Source organism: Phaethon lepturus, unplaced genomic scaffold (genome assembly GCF_000687285.1).
Source record: "Phaethon lepturus isolate BGI_N335 unplaced genomic scaffold, ASM68728v1 scaffold18934, whole genome shotgun sequence".
Lineage (NCBI taxonomy): Eukaryota > Metazoa > Chordata > Aves > Phaethontiformes > Phaethontidae > Phaethon > Phaethon lepturus.
In genome coordinates this window covers 23,641-41,686 of record NW_010533004.1, presented here as the reverse complement: position 1 = coordinate 41,686, position 18,046 = coordinate 23,641, and the positions used below count along the sequence as shown (strand labels likewise).

Below are 18,046 nucleotides of genomic sequence, written 5' to 3'. Positions count from 1 at the left end.
ACCACATCTGGCTAGTGTAGAGACAACACATAATCACTTTCCATACATGATGGAAGTTTTATAAACAATTAAAATTGCAATTTTCAGAACTAATTAATAAGCTTTTATCTAAATGTCTTACTCTGCTTATTGTTTTCTTTCTCCTTTTTTTACTTTTTAAGTTGCAAAGAACAGAAGCTTCTACTGTATCACCACCAAATCCCTGATGTGAACTAGCTTTTTTATATTCAAATATATTTTTATATATTTTATATTCAAATATATTCAAATAGGACTTACAGCACCCAGATAGCAGTAAGTTAATAGAGACTTCAGGAACGACAGTGTCTGAAAACATTGTAGTGTTTCCCAAGTGTTTACTGACCAAAGCCCTACAAATTGTAGATTTGCCCACTTTCCCTTCCTAAACTCAGGATAGGAAAAGCTGTGGTGCCTGACAGCAAGGGACTCCTCTTTAATGGCTGGTACTGAAGCAGAAGCACTGATTTGCTCGCAAATGAGATGTTGGTTAATTATTTGATAGAATTTAAAGGCAAAAATTGTCGTTCTGGACATCTAATCTATGAAACAGCGAGCATAAATCCCCATGCATTTTCTCCTGCCCCAAAGCCGTACCTTTTGATTTAACTCCAATGTAGTGCTGCAAAGTAGTGTTGCGGCAATGCTTCTCTTAATGTATGCCTAGTGCCTTCTGCCACCCCCACCTGGCCACTGATGAGGTCCTCTTATGCAGAATTTTTTTTCCAATTCCTAAAGTAATACAGCATAAAGGAGCTATTGAGGGATAGAGAACTACTCACCAAGTTGTAAGTTTTTGCTTAAAAGTGTGATATTTGACTTCGTGGAACAAACATGAACAAAAACTGGTTTGAAGCCACATACAGTGAAAAGAACTTTTTCTAGGAATATGGATATGGTAAGTAATGAAAAGGCAAAACCAAACTGAGATGAGTGGGTGGCAAAATGCAGGGAAAACCAGCCTCCTGCAGATATGAATTATAGAACTTTGGCTCACAGATTTTTGTTTATACCATCTGAGTATTATTTGTAGAAGGTATTTGGCTAAAAGATAGGAGAAATGCATTTTGACCTGATGTTTTACCAAAAAAATTTCTTGCTCCCCTTCTCTTACCAATAGCTGGTCATCTCATGTTGTCTTGTGCTATTTGCAGGGTGATACTCAGTTGCAGCAAAATGACCGTTTCAACATGTTTGAGAAAACAGGCATCCAGTTCTTGGAAATCCAAAATGCTCAGCTTGCTGATGCAGGAATTTACACATGCACAGTGGTAAACAGTGCTGGGAAGGCATCTGTGTCTGCAGAGCTCACTGTTCAAGGTACAGCAAAGAGTTTACAGGAGAGAGCACAACTGAACCACAGACATTCCTTTGAAATCTCTTTGGTTGTGTTCCCAGTATAAGCATTCACTTTTTCCCATTATCTTCCTCTCCCTTCATCAAGTGACGCTGTGATAGCTTGGAGCATGCTACAGCTGAAAACATTGTGTTGGTTCAATAGGAAAAAGGCTATCCAAATGCTTTGTAACTTCTTTCTTTAGAACCAACTTTTCACTTCTACTGTGATTTTGACCTCCATATGTTTTGAACATAGATTTTAATTTCAGCCAATGGAAACCTTGCACTTGTCATTATAATCAGTAATTAATTTTGTATTTGCTAAGTACCAACACCAGATGCACATTTATACCAGCTCCCCTTTGGGAAACAAAATTGTATTTTTATTTGTAGAACCAGCAAAGTAAAGGAGCATAACACTCAACTGTAAGAGAGAAAAAACAGCTTAATGAGCTTAAAATTCAGGCTTCTCAACTCCCAGCCCTGCCTTTTTTCACTACTGTTAAAGGAAATAAATGTCTTTGTATAAATAATTTAGGATGTTCTATTCCATATATGCATTACCATATACAGTTCATTTTGCAGTTTGATGCTTCTTAGCATCAAAATCATACAGCCTTCAGCAACACTAAAGAGAATTTCATCAGTCAGTGGGTAAGCAGTCACTGGATCCAATTAAATAATTAAATCAACAGCTGCTGGCTTCAGCTGCAGTCATAAGATCAGTGGGTTACATATGCACCCAGCAGTGAATCTTTTGATGCAAGATTTTTAGGTTCACACAATGCTGTCACACTGTAAGATACCAAGAATATAGATAAAAAGAGGATATAAATTTGGGATCCTCAGAGCCACAACTAGCCTTTACCACTTAGAATCACAGAATCGCTTAGGTTGGAAAAGGCCTTGAAGATCATTGAGTCCAACCATTAACCTAGCACTGCCAAATTCACCAGTGAACCATGTCCTTGAAGCTTAAAGCTGTACTTTTAATCTGTAAATTCCAATCTGATGAAGCCTTGTAGAAGGATCTTCTACAGGTTGCCTATTCAACTGATGTTTTATGGAAAGGGCCATTTTATTCAATAAGCCTTTTTTTTAAACATGAAACTTGATCCTTTCTTGCTCTCTCTGAAGTGGTGATCTTTCTGTTGTGTAATGGGTACATCTGCCTTAAGAGACCACGCAGAACGGGGGTCACAGAGTCAGTTGTGGTATATGTTTGCTTCAGATGCTGACCACATCTCTGAATAATGCGTGCATTCTTTCTTGGATTAGTACAGGTCAGTAAAAAGGGCACTCTCTTGCAATGTACTTGACTAATCAGATGATTCCACTTACCTAACCACAATATATAATACCTAATTCTTTCACTATCAATTAAATCAGGTCATAGGAGTTGCTGCAAGATGCTAGCAGACAATCAAGTGGCTTAGAATTACTACATTTTCTTTTAAAGCCATGCAATCTCATATATAGATAATCTTGTTCCAAGGGCTACATTTTTTTTTCCCCAAGTTCCCATAGTGGGAAGTGGAGAGGGAGAGTGAAAATGTTTTTTCAACTGACAGGGTTGCGTGGTCTTGTCTGCAACCAGTGTTATTCAGCTTCCTCTTCTGCATTTACCCAGTCTCTTTTCAGCTTTAATTTTTATGTGAAGAATTTCTGTTACTGTTTATTGACAGGTTTATTGAAGTGAGGTCAATGGGTTATTTCCCTCTCTCACTGCAACTTTTGTGTGTGTGTAAATAGATTCTTTTGGTCACTGAATGGTGTGGCAAGTCCAGGCATTTAGATGGATTTTTGCTTGCAAAACACAGTGGAAATCAGGATATCATCCATCACATGGTTTTGTCTTTTCCCTGAGGCAAAGACTCTGAAAGCATTTTTATGGAGTACTTGTTGGTGACTTGCAAAATTCATTATCTTGCAAATTTATTATTACATGTCTTTCTACTGTAATTTCTAGTCTCACCACTGACAACAGCATAGATGCAACTGTGATCTGACCAGGAGAAATGAGCTTCATCCTGTAGTGTTAACTAGGGAAAAATGGAGAGATGTGGTTGGTACTTGGTCTGGAGTGGTATTTCTATCCTCTCAACTATTTATTATCTCATGCTGCTCCCAAGGAAAAAGAATACTGTCAAGGTTTGCACAAATGCATAAAGGATTACATACATATCAACTAAGAGATTGACTATGAGCAAAGAGGTGCTCAGTTATGTCAGTGCAGCTGATGAGGTACCTTGGCAAATCAATAGAGCTCAGCCATGTTCCCAGATTTCCTTGTGGTGTTGCAAAGTGAAGAAATGTGACATATTAGCTTTTGTGTTATTCATGTTAAACATGATAATCCTTGCTTGTCATGGTTTAGCCCCAGCTGGCAACTAAGCACCATGCAGCCGCTCGCTCACTCCCCCTCCCGCAGTGGGACGGGGAAGAGAATTGGGGAAAAAAACTCGTGGGTTGAGATAAACATGATTTAATAGGACAGAAAGAAAGAAGGGAACAACAATGATAATACCAACAAAGGAATGTACAAGAACAAGTGATGCCCAATACAGCAATTGCTCACCACCCAGTGATCAACAGCCCATCCCCGAGCAGCGATTTCCGCCCCCCGGCCAACTCCAGTTTATGTACTGGGCATGACGTCGTATCGTAGGGAATATCTCTTTGGCCAGTCTGGGTCAGCTGTCCCGGCTGTGTCCGCTCCCAGCTCCCCGTGCACCCCCAGCCTGCTCGCTGGCAGGCCAGCACAAGAAGCTGGACTGTCCTTGACTGCTCAGCAACAACCCAAAACATCAGCACATTATCAACAGTTTCTCATCCCAAATCCAAAACACAGTCTCACACTGGCTTCTGTGAAGAAAACCAGCTCTATCCTGGCTGAAACCAGGACATTGCTACACAGCAAATGAGTTGGTCAAAGTTTATGAGTAGGTTCAGGTTTTGGGAGTTTTTACTACTGTTAATTTGGTTTTGTGTTTTAGTCAGAAGACAGCTGCAGTTTCACTGTGAGCATGCTCAGGTGTAGTATTGATGGTTTGTCTTTCTCCACTTCTACAAGCTCTGTGGAGTTCTCATAAGATTTGATGAGCTGCCTCCCAGCTGGAATCTCTTCCCTACTTCTCTCCCCAACAAGGATCCTTTGAGGCTCACAGAACCTTTAGTTCCCAAGGGATTTGGGAACTTAGTTGACCCAGCAATGCCTCAAAATGGACCAAGACCTCTTCGTATTTCAGCTGAACTGCTTGGTGTTGTCTATACCAAATTTCAGGTGTGGTGATAGTAAATCTTGACTTCTGTGGATTGAAAATATGAAGAGTGAAGGTTCTTAAGTATATTCTCTGCTTAAAATACTTACAATTTATGGAACTCTGTACAGTATTGTATGTCACCTGGTTTTTGTCTTTTTTTATTTCAGGTCCAGATAAGACTGACATATATGCTCAGCCACCATGGTATGTTTTTACTGGAGTACTTTCTCAATATATTTAATTGCAGTGCATTAATTTTGACATTTACTGCATGAACCTTCCTCACAAAGAGATAAATCTTTTTGGGTCAGTCTGTATTTGGCAGTTAGAAAATGTTTACTTGGAATGAGATTCTCTCTCACTGCCAAATTCAGCTGTCCTGGTAGACTCCTACAAAATAGTTGGTGGAACTGGTGGCGACACTATGAAGTACAGAATTCTGGTCTGGTTCAGGAAAGCAAACTGTTCCCATGTAGCCAAATAGTTGTGAGGAGAAATTATATTCTGTACCAATTGGTCAAACTTCCTTTTTGGACTCAAAGTCCTGAATGCATCATGTGAGTCCTGAGCTGGTGGTTCTTTGCTGTCATAAACAAAACATGGTATGACCATGGTCTTTGCTGTTGTCTGAAAATACATACAAAAGTTATGGGTAAAGTAACAAATGAAAAAAATCATATTTTAGGACTTTATCAAGATTTTTAAAGTTAAATTACTATGATTTTTTTTTTAAATATTTTTGTAAAATAGATTTTCTTCATCAATAGAAAATGCAGGAATGAAATGCTCTAAGCTGACTGTGTAAGACACTTTCATGAAGGCCAGTTGCTTTACAGTCTTCAGGGTGTTTAATCTGTCCTCACAAGCCCTGGATGGGATTTCAAAAGGGCATGTTTGCATTGTCCTAACTCCATGTCCACTGCAAAGTGCATCTGAAAATGTTGTCATTTTCAAAACATCTCAAAGCCTGTCTGAAAATGTCATCAAATTTTCAGGTCTGGGTGATTTTTAGGAACATACTTTAAAATAAGTTTAGTGTGCATGAAACTGTGCAGCTCTACAGCCAGAACACCCCATGTACTGGCTTCTCTTTGCCCCTCCATTGCTTATTCACAAAAAAAGGGATACCTTGTAAAATGTAAAAATCTCACAGTAGTAACTGCAAAGCTCATAGGCATTAATTCTTTAGTACCTTTAACTCTGGCTGAAGAAAGTACCACAACAAGTATCCTGAATCTCCCTGGGAGAATAAGTCAATGGCACTAAGTATAGAAAAACAGATCTGGGCTAGAAATTACTTACAGTATTTCAGATATGTTCCAATTCTGCCTTGGAATAATGCTTTGTAAGTGTGATACACAGACACAGTGCTCTACAGGTAATAGCTTAGTGGTCAGGGCAGACAACTTCAATGTAGGAAACTTAGATTCAAGTCCTCAGTTAGTCAGCTATCCTTGTCCTCTCAAAGTACAGAGCAGCAGATCCATCATAATTCTGAGAAACTTTTCCTAATAAAACCATAGCTGACATTGTTACATCCAGTCAATTGATTTTTTTTCACAACACTCCCTCTCCCTCCCCTAGCCTTTAGTCAAGTTTCCTGATCAGTCCTGTTTTGAAATCACCTAAATTACAAGACATCATAATTAGAAATAGTAAATTCACTGCACAATTTACATTTTCATTTCCCTTTAGGAAACTATTTTATGTGGTGTTTTGAACTATGATTATATGTGGCCTCAATTTATGAAAGCATGAAGTAGTGTTACATCATGGTCATTCCAGGGTCTCATGTAATTGCTCTCTATCTAAACCAGTGTATGCAAGGTTAGCATCTGACCTACAAAACATGTTAGATCCCGAGCAGTGGATTTATATTCAGAAACTCCTCAGCTGAGACAGTGTCTGAGCACTGATCTCATTTTATGAAGCTTTTCACCTCTTTCGTCTGTGTTCTTAATCTGTGTGAGGGAAACTAAAGGCTAATTTGTTCACCTTCTTGCTAAGGGCTTGCACATTTATATCATTGCTGATAATAATTAGTCTTTATACAGTGTCATATATCTGTAAACTTATTTTCCTTCAGCATGCCATCAAAACCAACACTTGCTGTTAAAGCGGTTGAAAATTCAGAATTCAAACAGGCAACTAGCAATGGGATTGCTAAAGAGCTGAAATGTAGCAGCACTGAACTCATGGTTGAAACCAAAACCAGGGTGCCAGCAATGAAAGAGGCCTTTTACATCACCAGAGAAGCCAAAGGCAGTAAGCAGGGACAGCATCAAGAAGCTAATGCAGTGTCTCCTCAAGAACCTAAAGAAGGAACAAAGGTATCTCAGGTCTTGCAGAAAACTTCAAGCACCATTACACTACAAGCTGTCAAACTGCAACGAGAACCAAAGGCAGAGTCCCAGGCCACTTTCATCAGGCAGGGTGAAGACAGGAAAAGGGCTGTGCATCCCCTGATGTCAACACATCAAACCCCATCTCTGGCAGGGCAAGTCAGTCCAAGGAGCAGAGAAACAGAAAACAGGTCTGGAACCCGGAAGGCTGTAATGGAGGAGAAGAGGGAGCCTCTGGGAATTCCTCCTCAGTTTGAGAGCCGTCCACAGAGCATGGAAGCATCAGAAGGCCAGGAGATTAAATTCAAGAGCAAAGGTAAAGAGATGAAAGCTAACAGAGCCTTGGGTTAGTCAGGTTCCTCTTCTGTGTTTGGAAGTGGGGAAGGAATTCCTTCTTCACTGCAAGTTGTCCTCCTAAAGCATTTTGGAAATAGATGCAGAATCTCATGCTGTTTCCACAATAGTCAATGAAATTTTCAAATCATTCCATACCATAGTGCCCATCCCTTCTCTCATCTGGGCTTTCCCCAGATGTAATCAATGCTGCTCTTTCTAGGAGGTAGTTTTAGGGCCTCTTTTATGAGGGTGCACGAGAGAAAATGGATGGTACACTGTCCGGAACTATAATTGGTTATATTGTCCTTGAGCCAAAAAAATGATCAGATAAGAAACTACAATTGGTCACCGGATTTCCCTTGCGGCATCTACTTTTACGCCTCATATTTGGTCAAACCAGTGCTGATCTGAGTGCTTCCTAACAGCTGGAATTACAAGGTCAGAATTAAAAGGGAGGTTTAGAGTTTGCTCTGCAGAATTTGACCAGGTTTTAACCTCCCAAAAGAGTAATGAGAGCTGCATTTTGCTGAATCTAGGGAGTAGATTTGGAACACTTCTTTTGTATTATTACATTCTTAGTAGAAAATAATTTTGAAGCATTTTTCTAATATTTTTTAAAAATAACATTTGCACTTTAAGGTGTTGCCACAACAGAGAGAGAAATTGTTTTTTATGTCTGGAGGGAAAAAAAATCACAACAAAAGCATAGTAATTGATTTCATTTCTTGATAGTTCTTGCCCCATGGAGAAAGAATACAATTTATATCACATACCCAGATATTAAGGAGGGGAGAAAATATTCCAAAGATCCTGACACCTTTTGAATAGTTTATTTTTCAGGTATATTAGTACTAAGAACATGAATTGCTTTCCATGAGAGCATCTAAAAAACTTTGCAAGCTTTAACTAATTCATGATCCTCTTTGGTAGGGAAATGTAGTCCCTATTGTACAGATACCAAGGAGATCATTCAGTACTGATTGAAGCCAGTGAATGTCTCTTCATTTGGCTTTGGACCCAAAACACAAACTCTTGTATACAAAAGCAAGGTGTCTATAGGGAAGTTACAAAGGAAAGTCCCTCAATGCACTTTAATAACTAAACCAAGAAACATTCTTTCCTGAGAATCCTCTCCTCAAAGGGTAACCAGGGCTGCTTTCACAGGCACCTCTGCTTCCTGGTTGCCATGGACAATGGAAATGCTATTACACCCGTAAGGAGGTTTCCACCTGCCAGGCTGGTAGCTCAACTTGCTTCTGGGTCTGTAGGGTTACTACAAAGCATCCATGTTCTTTGATGCTTCTGGGTTTGATTTTTTACTTTTTTTTTTTTTCCTTCCCTAGCTTTTGGAGGATCTCCCACCTCCACTGTCTGTTCTTCACTAATAGTCTGTGGATTCCAATGTGCTCCTTCTCTGCTGGGCAAGAAAGAGACTCTTTTCTGCATAATAACTTCTAGTTTCTAGCTGAAAAAAAATCACAGAAAAGGGATATTTTCTGCTTTCTGATGTATGCAATGGGCAGTCCATTTTTTGCCCCATTTGTGGGTGTAATGGTAACCTGCCTCCTTTTGAATTTTTTATGGATTTGGAGAATGTGGAGCTGGATTTAGGAGCTGCTTTGTTTCCAAAGAGAAGGAATTCCATTTTTTTTCTATTTCTAGTCACTTGTATCAGGTGGGGTCCTGCTTCTAGTTAAGGGTTCTGCTTCTTTACCAAGAAAGTCACTCCCTTATCCTTGTATTTTCTCTGTTCAGAAGGGTTTCCTGCAGTATATCATATATCTTTGTTGCGGATATTCCTGCCATCTTTTACTGTCTGTACCTTCCTCCAGGGCTGAGCACTCTTGCTATAATGAAATGGGTAGAGTTGGGAAGGAACATCAGCAAGGTGGAAGCCCCAGAGGGCACTGTTTGCTGAAAGTAAGTGAAGGATGGGGGTGGGTGACCTTTTCCGTCATTCTTTCCTCACCTCTCTGCTCATCATATCAACTGCCCCATGAAGCCCAGGCCTCCCTCAGCACTACAAGGAGACAAATCTGGTTTTCCACAGCTCTGACACAGGCAAAGCAGGCAGTGAAGCCACAGCTGTTTTGCTTCTGCTCCCTAAAAGTTTACTGTCCTAGGAAGCTGCCTGCTTTGCCTATATCTGGACCTTAGTCTGGAAAAAAAAAACACCAAAGCAGAATCACAGGATGGTTGGGGTTGGAAGGGACTTCTGAAGGTCATCTGGTCCAACAACCTGCTCATCCAGGGCCACCTAAAGCAGGTTGTCCAGGACTATGTCCAGATGGCCTTTGAATATCTCCAGGGAGGGAGACTCCACAATTTCCCTGGCCCACCTGTGCCAGTGCTTAGTCACACTCACAGTAAAAAAGTGTTTATGTTCAGATGGAACATCCTGCACTTCAGTTTGTACCCATTGCCTCTGGTCCTATCACTGGACACCACTGAAAAGAGTCTGGCTTCATCTTCTTTACACTCTCTCTTCAGATATTTATATACATTGATGAGGTCCCCTCTAAGCCTTTTCTTCTTCAGGATGAACAGTCCCAGAATAAATGACGTCAGTGGTGGGTACCATAGATTGCAAAGTACTGCTAGGTGCTCAGAGAAACCAATTTAGCAGCATAGGAAAGAATGGCAAGAAATTTCTTTCTTTCTCCTCTAAGATGTCATCACATACATTTTGTGTGTGACTTTAGAGCAAAAATTTTCAGATAGAAGTGCTTGGTGTTTTTCAAGTCACTAAATATTTGTTATTTTAAAAGATGGACTGGCCAATGTTTTTTAAAGATTGGAAATACCAAACCATCTTTTTGAACACAGTTTTGTGTTTACTTGCTCATTAAGGTTTATGTAATTATGTATGTGTAAATTATATCTAATTTAGACTGAAGCAAATAATGGAATTACACTAAGGGGAATGCATGTTCATAAAAATTCAAATATCTGATTGTCTAGTTTCAGGGAAACCAAAACCAGATGTGGAGTGGTTCAAAGAGGGTGAACCTATTAAAGATGGAGAAGATATCCAAATATATGAAGAAGATGGAATTCATTGCCTATGGTTAAAGAAAGCCTGCTTGGGGGACAGTGGATCTTATAGCTGTGCAGCTTTCAACCCCAAAGGCCAGACTTCTACCAGTTGGTTGTTAACTGTCAGAAGTAAGTAAGCTCTTGTGAGCCTATCTGCACTTTGAAAACTGTGGCTGGGCTTTTCTAAGCTATCAAAGGGTGATGACTACAAATTTTCTATTAGGACTTCTCAATAAAGGTTAATTCTGATTCCTAGCTCTGTGACCAACGTGGTTTGGAATAGCTGGCAAGCCACTTTCTGCATCAGTTTCCCTTCTGACCCTTTGGTTTTGTTGTTTGTATAGCTAAAACCATCTCATTGAATATTTTGTACAGAGAGAGACGTGTTGTCCACTGGGGTTTTCTATTAATGCTTGTATTTAATACGGGTTGCCAAAGATCTTATTGTTGTTTTCAATTTTTATTGTTCTGCATTCAGATCTTTTGGAGTTGCTTAGCACTTCTATAGGACCCTGCATTTCTGAAATGTTTTGCAAGCACAAACCAATCCTGTGTAGTAAAGCGAATAAGAAGAAAAGTGAAGGAACGAGAACTGTGTTCAGCTAAATTCAAGTACATCTCCCAGTGACAAATTACTTTGAGCTTGAAGGCACTGTCTTACTGGTCTGGTTTAAAGATTTGTTGGCCTCTTAGTAAATCCTATCCTCAATTCTAATCTTTTCACCTGGTTTTAGGTTTTGTCCTGGAACTATGATTACGTTTATGCAACACTTCTCTATTTGCTGTGCCTGAGGTTAAACCAGGATACCCAAAATACTCTCACTTTCTGTCTCATGAGACACCTGTAAACTGCATCCTTAAGTCACCCTATTTCACTGCCAGCCAGGGGAAATATGGGTGAGGGACTGGGAGGAGATAGACAATAGGGGAGAAGAATTAGCCTTCCTGTTCTTTGTGCTGAGCTTTTTGGGAATACTTTGCATATACTTCTAGTGATTGGCTGCAGATGGTGGATTGTGGCATAGAAAACCACCGTCAAAGCTTGAGGGCTGGCAACGCCTGCCTTGTACATTATAGAAGAATCTCTTCTTTATACCAGTCCATTTCTCAAAATTATTTCTATTTCCTATAAGACATTTCACTATGATTTTGATTTTTTTTTTCTTGTTTGCATGGGATGAATCTGTTAGCCTAGCCACGTCACCTAAGTATACCTTGAAAAATTCACTAACTGGTAAAGATAATTTTGTCAATTTGGGTTAAAGGAACTGTTTTCATTTTTATTTTTAAAGGGCCTAAAATTCAAGAGGTTGCTCCATGCTTTTCCAGTGTCTTGAAAGGATGCACTGTGAGTGAAGGGCAAGACTTCGTGCTGCAGTGCTGTGTAGGAGGCATACCGATGCCTCAGATCACATGGCTTCTCAATGGTAAGGAATCCCCTGGTCTGCAATACATGCATGCAACCACTTACATCCACAGTCACAAAAGCCACTCTGATCAGTACATAGCAAGGCTATGAATACTGCACAAAGCACTCTAAATCACCATAATATAATCCACTAAGAATATTTGAAGAAAATCAGTTTATACGCACATAATATACAGGAAAAGTGGTTTTCTTGAGCAGTTTTCTGTCTTACTGCAGTTTTCCAATATGTCCAGGAGGGGGCTCTGCTGACAAGACTGTAAGCAGATGGATTTCCTGGGTTTTGTTAAACACAGCTTTTCACCAGGCAACAAAGTCTGTGTTGCTACTGTATGCTGTGCTACTCCCAGTCCTTTGTCGCTAGCCTCTGCTCTGAGAGCAATGGGTTGGCATCATGATCCTGCAGGGATAATAAGTTCTAAGCAAAAGTGCAGTATACCACTTTTTATGGGAGGAAGGAAACCCATGTTGGATTCTACCCTTCTATCAGCTGGGCAGGTCACAATTGGTATTAGCAGCTATGTCCCCAAGATCTTAAAATCGCAGCTTTTCTGGTTGCTTCTCTGCTAGAAATATGTTTCTTAAGATTCTAATGCTTGCACAAAGCTGACAAAAAAAGGATAAGTAAAATATTTTTTTACTTTTATCAGACTGTATAATCTCCTACCCTGCCCTGCTTACACAACTGAACATGCAAGTTTCCTTAACAGTCCCCTCTTAATATCAGAGTTGGGTCTAAACATCAGCATTTTGCTTAGAAGAAATTATTTCAGAGATCCAGGGACTATATGCTTTGGCTAAGGGCTCTTTCTATTTAGAGTCATATCTATTAAGCACTAGACAGATTTATTCAGGTTAAACCTTGATTACTTCTATTACTCCTGAAGTGCAACAGATTTTTTGCAGACTCTCCCAGGCTATCTTTGTGTGTATGATTTAAAGACAAAGAATACCATACTTTGCCATAAAGATGTTTTCTCCAGGGTTCTTTTAAAATTAATTATTTGCACATGATCTCTGTATTTCTTTAGCTATTCAGAGTAAATGGGATAACTCAAAAAGGTGTCAGGGCAAATGAACCATGACCTTGAGGTTACTATGTTCCCACAGCCTGGTCTGTTGCCCTTTCCCAATAGTTCCATGTCTAGAAAAAGGCCACTGCTTTATTTACAACACGAAACACTCTCCCAGTGGAGATAATTTCTCTGAAGGCTACTCTGCAGTTCCTCCTTTGCAGACATGAGTAGAATCACTGTTTTGCTATGCAAGAATTGTGTCTTGCAGCACAGAAGAAGCAACTCCAACCCATAGGGTCAGTCATTTCATCTTCATGTTCCAAGGGTACCCCCTGTTCATAAAGGGTTCCCTTAGTCAGTGAATGATGTAGTTATACCCAGTTGTCTTCCACATACAGAGCATCTTCCTGTCTCAACTTTCTGTTACAGTTCATCAGGCATAGATCCTGCATCTCAGTTGGTGTAACCATGTTCTCCATTGCGAACCAGAAAACTGTTATCTCCTGAAAAATACAGCCCAGACATCAATAAGCAACACTTTCTGCAATAAGTTTCTGCAGGCCTCCAGTATGCACTGTGCTCCCCTGCCTTTTTTCAGGGTGTTTGTTCTGCATTGACCTTTCTTCTCACTAATCTCAGATGAGTCTGCCCCTGTTCAGGTATAACCATGTATATATTGTATCCAAGCTGCTAACTGCAATTGGATCAATATCACAAGGAGGCAAAAGCAGGTGGGTTTTTTTCAGATAGTTGGATTTCAAAGCATTAGGGTTCTGCAGGTGAAAGCCAGTACATTAACTCTGCTCTTAAATCAAAAGGCAGTGATGAGTCTGAGTAACAGAAGCACAACAACTATCATAATAATAAAAATTAGGGACATCATATATTATTCCAAAGACATAACCACACTACTTTCATTCGAGGCTCCTAAAACATACCACTGTAGTTTAATGCTTTTCTGTCTTGCATCTGATTGTGATACATAACTGTTTGTGTACCATTTTGATACAAACTTGAATGGATTATAAACAGTAGTTCAATGCTAATAATTCCATGTACATTCCTAGGGCCATTATTTTACCTAAGGATCAAATTGGCTATTGTGATATCCATTTGAATGCAAACATTTCCTTCCTGTCTACCAGCTAGCTGGATACTACAAGCTTCTCATATTTATATCCATTATCAAATAAAGGAGAAAGTTGTGTTTCTGGTCCTGACATATTACTCCAAGCAGACATAACAATGCTTTTGGCAAAATGACATGATGGAGTCTTTAATCAACAGGTCATATGAAGAAAACAGTATATTCACAGGCAGGCAGGCAGACAAATTTTTTTTAAAAAAAAAAGGTGTGTTACAATCTGCTGTCCATGCTTGGAATATAAAGCTTTTTAAGTTGACAACAGATGAACTTAACTGAACAGGCTGTGGCAGAGAAAAAAGCAATCCACTGAGAGCAATCACACTACTGTTCAAAATATTTTGCAGAACTCCATAGAAATAAAAATCATACAGGATAGGATGTGTAAAGTTCACAAGAAAGTATTAAATGCAAATTGTTTTCCAAGCATGACAATGATGACAAACTAGAATTAATTTTTGAAAAGAATAGTGAGAAAAGTATGTGTATATATATATATGAAATAGTGAATGTAAAGACCAACTTATCAAATCATAAGATACATGAACTGCTTTGAGAAACAAGAAAAAAAATAGGAAAAAAGCAGAATAGTCGCACTCCTAGGCTGGCCAGCCCTTGATACTGAACAGCCATCCAATCTGCCTTCCTGCAGTCTCCAAGGAATCCACACCACCTGAGAACTAAAAGACTGCAATAACTTCTTGTACAATGTCACATACAAGTACTACTTGAGATATTGAGCATTTTTATCAGCTGTGACTACATATAAATTTAAAACATTTTCCAAGCCATTATATAGATTGACCTCTCTTTCAGGTCAACCAAGACAAAAAATAGATTATGTATGCTGTGCATTGTCTGTAATTACTTCTTAGAATTTGTGAGGATGAGTAGTTTTTCCATATCCATAGACACTGCACAAATAAGAGCTACTCAACTGACCTATGGATTTTATTCAAGCCCTTACTCTTCTCTGCAGCTCTACCATTCTCAGGTTTTTTTCTTACGCTTTTTCCCTATTTTAATTATTAAAAGCTTTTTTCCAACTTCTTCTTCCAAGATTGTTCTTTTGTCCTGTTGCTCTCACTCTGCCCTTTATTTTAAGTGTCTTTCTGAATTTTCACTGATTAACTGTCAAATTCCCTAAAAGTAAACTTCTCCTGGCCTCACCAAAGCCTTATGAAGAACTTTTAAAATGTGCTCTCTGTCACAATACTTCAGTATGTAACTCCAATTTACTTTAGCTCCTTTAAATACTTTATTGGTAAATTATTTTTAAATTGCAGGAATATGGCCTATATGACTCTGCTTTAAATATCTTTTCATATTGTTTTCTGTGTGTGGGTTTTTTTTCCCTAAGCTGAATTGAAGCTCTTTCTGCTGAATTTAAAAACAGTATGACCTTGACTTTAGCATAACAATTCTCCGAGTAGTATTTGATTTTAGGATAGCTTTCTGATCTGTCTAGAAAGCTTTTAATAAATGGGCCAGGGGAAAATTTCCTTTCTTCTGGCATAACATGCCAGTCGAAAGGTATTTTTTGTTATTGTTCATGCTGCCAAGCTGTCATGGAGATTTAACTGTTCTGTCTCTGGAGAAGGGAACATTTCACTACTGGGAGAGTTGTTTTTATTAGATCAAAATAAAAGTACAATGGACATAACTTAGAATCTTGTGCAGGTTATTCTTCAGAGCTGATATACTTGTATTTGTTTTCTGGGGTCTGATGAAAAGGCTATTTTATAAGTGAATTTGCTATTCTGTGAATAGTGCTAAAAAATAGTCACCGTTTTGGTGGGAGCTGGAGTGAAAAAGAGGATGCCCTGACAAAATTTGAGGACACAGTGAAGGAGACCACATTTTCTTTTTCCACATATAAGAGTTACCCTATTCATTTGCTTATTTACAACAGAAATAAAAAGGCATTGTTCTGTTTTTGGTGATGCAGCTTTCATTCTAACTGTATTTCTGTTATGGTTATCATCTTAGCATCATTAGGGACCAATAATAATTTCAATGTCAGAATCCCAGACAGGATCCCTGTCAGGTTAGATATTCTACAGTCAGACCAGGAAGGCAGTCCAGTGCCCCATGTTCTCTTACAGAAAGCTTTGTCTGCTTGGGCTTCAGTTCTACATGTTCATACTTGAACATAATGTTATTCCTGCATGAAAAAAATATGTCATTGGACCTAGTAGGTACAATAGTCAGTGTGTAACTGAGTGAAAGGGAGCTCAGAGGAACCAGTCATAAGAACAGGTGACCTCTGAAGAAGGTGGAGAGAGTTTATTCTAAAACTGGAGTCTTCTGGGCAGTTGATTAAATCTTCACCCCAGTTTTTCACATGGTAGAAAATTTGCTAACTTAACGAAGAGATGACTTTTAAGACAAGTAAAGGAGCAAGATCATCTACTACATTTTATAATATATCTAAATATTGGATCGAGTTGATTTTGGCACATGTATGTATTTCAGCTTTGTAAGTATTTTCAACTTTATATGCACCTAGATAGTGACTGCCTTCTTAGTTTGCTAGTGTTGAAAATCAGAGATGAGAGAAAAATCTGTTCCATCATTTAATTTATCCTGCTCATAATGCAGAGCTTGTTCTTAGAAACCCCAGAGCTTTTATCCTAATCTTTTAATATTAGTTTGGTAATAAAATCAATTTTGATTTTTCCTTTTGATCATGTTTTCCCAAGTGACAGATGTCTTCGATTCAGTCCTGCACAATTTCTCTGCAGTTTTGCTGTCTTCACTTAGATGACCCTAATTTATTCTTCCAGCATGGTGTTTATGCACAGATATCAGGCTCTCTTAATCATTGCATAGACTGGGTAAGCAACCAATGATGAGTCAGTAGTGGAAACTATTTCATATTGGGAAAACAGATTGCAGAAGCATTTCAGAAAGTAAAGCTGAGATTGATGACAGTTCCTGACACAATAGCAAGGCAACTTTAACCAGTCTACACTAACATTTAAGCATGTTCCAAATCAACTCAAGAAATCAGTTTCTTAAAATGAACGTCTTTAGTATTCAGGTCACCACAGCCCAACAGGTTTTGCACATCTAGACAATAACACTAATATCTGGTTTCAGGCAAAGTACAAGATGCAGACAATGTTTGAAGCAAACACACATGACATTTCCTTTCTTACCCACTTGAAAGAGAATCTATTCAAAATACAAATAATAATAATTATTATAAAAAATAAACCTTTCTCCTCTTACTGCTACTCAAGGTAGCACCTGGTGAACCTCATGGTGAGATTTGTCTGACAATCATACTCTGCTTTGTGCCTGGGATGCTGCTGTTTGTAGTCACTAGAGAGCAGTGGCTGTGCACCAGAGAGCGGGATTTGGCATGCTAATATACTGGCTGGTGTTAGGCATCCAGATTTCACTGAAAAAAAGAAGTGCTTTTGAAACTTTTGAAACTTTTGACTGATGTATTAAGCCAATTCTCTTCCTTTCTGTTGGCAGACCAGCCAATTCAGTATGCCCATTCCACTTTTGAAGATGGAGTTGCGAAATTGACTGTTCAAGATGCCCTACCAGAAGATGATGGCATTTATACCTGTCTGGCTGAAAACAACACAGGACAGGCATCTTGCAGTGCTCAGGTCACAGTCAAAGGTGAATATCTTGGCCTAGTCTAATTACTGCAGTGATATCAGCTATAATCTTTTTAAAAAAATACCTTAGATCCTAACAGAGGTGGTTGTAAGTGGGTTCCATGTTGTTTGAAAGCTGTTGTCAGCTGGGTACATTTTCTCCCCCTTGGAGGTGTGTGCAGCTGAAGTGCTTAGGGACTGTGAAATGAAAAGTAATATGCATATTTCAGAAAAAGGTATTAAAGCCCTGACCTTACCAAGAAGTTCTTAGTGTGGTACAGAGCAGTGAGGCTAAATTTTGGAAGAGGTGTACAGGTGTAGGAAAGGACTGTCGCTGCTGAAACAAAAATAAGTGCCGTATCACCAGTATTGCCCATTAGACAGAGAGTGTTGTGGTGAGAAGGCAGATGCTACCCCTTTCTCTTGAAAGGCAGAGCATGGAGACCAATGCCAGGGACTGCAATTATGATAGCAAATGCCAATATTCTTGTTCTGCTACCAGGATTTATC

At 39.1% G+C, this 18,046-nt stretch overlaps 1 protein-coding gene across 1 annotated transcript in view; it reads left to right on the top strand.

Annotated features, from left to right (window-relative positions):
• The window catches only part of LOC104619248 (myosin light chain kinase, smooth muscle-like), a gene marked incomplete at its 3' end in the record, with an annotated part of 73,126 nt that overhangs the window by 33,644 nt on the left and 21,436 nt on the right, over positions 1-18,046 (top strand). Inside the window, exons 5-10 of the mRNA XM_010285050.1 lie at positions 1,173-1,338; positions 4,787-4,823; positions 6,706-7,277; positions 10,259-10,462; positions 11,626-11,760; positions 17,406-17,558. Of these exons, the coding sequence (XP_010283352.1) occupies positions 1,173-1,338; positions 4,787-4,823; positions 6,706-7,277; positions 10,259-10,462; positions 11,626-11,760; positions 17,406-17,558 (1,267 nt within the window). The remainder of the gene's footprint in view (positions 1-1,172; positions 1,339-4,786; positions 4,824-6,705; positions 7,278-10,258; positions 10,463-11,625; positions 11,761-17,405; positions 17,559-18,046) is intronic.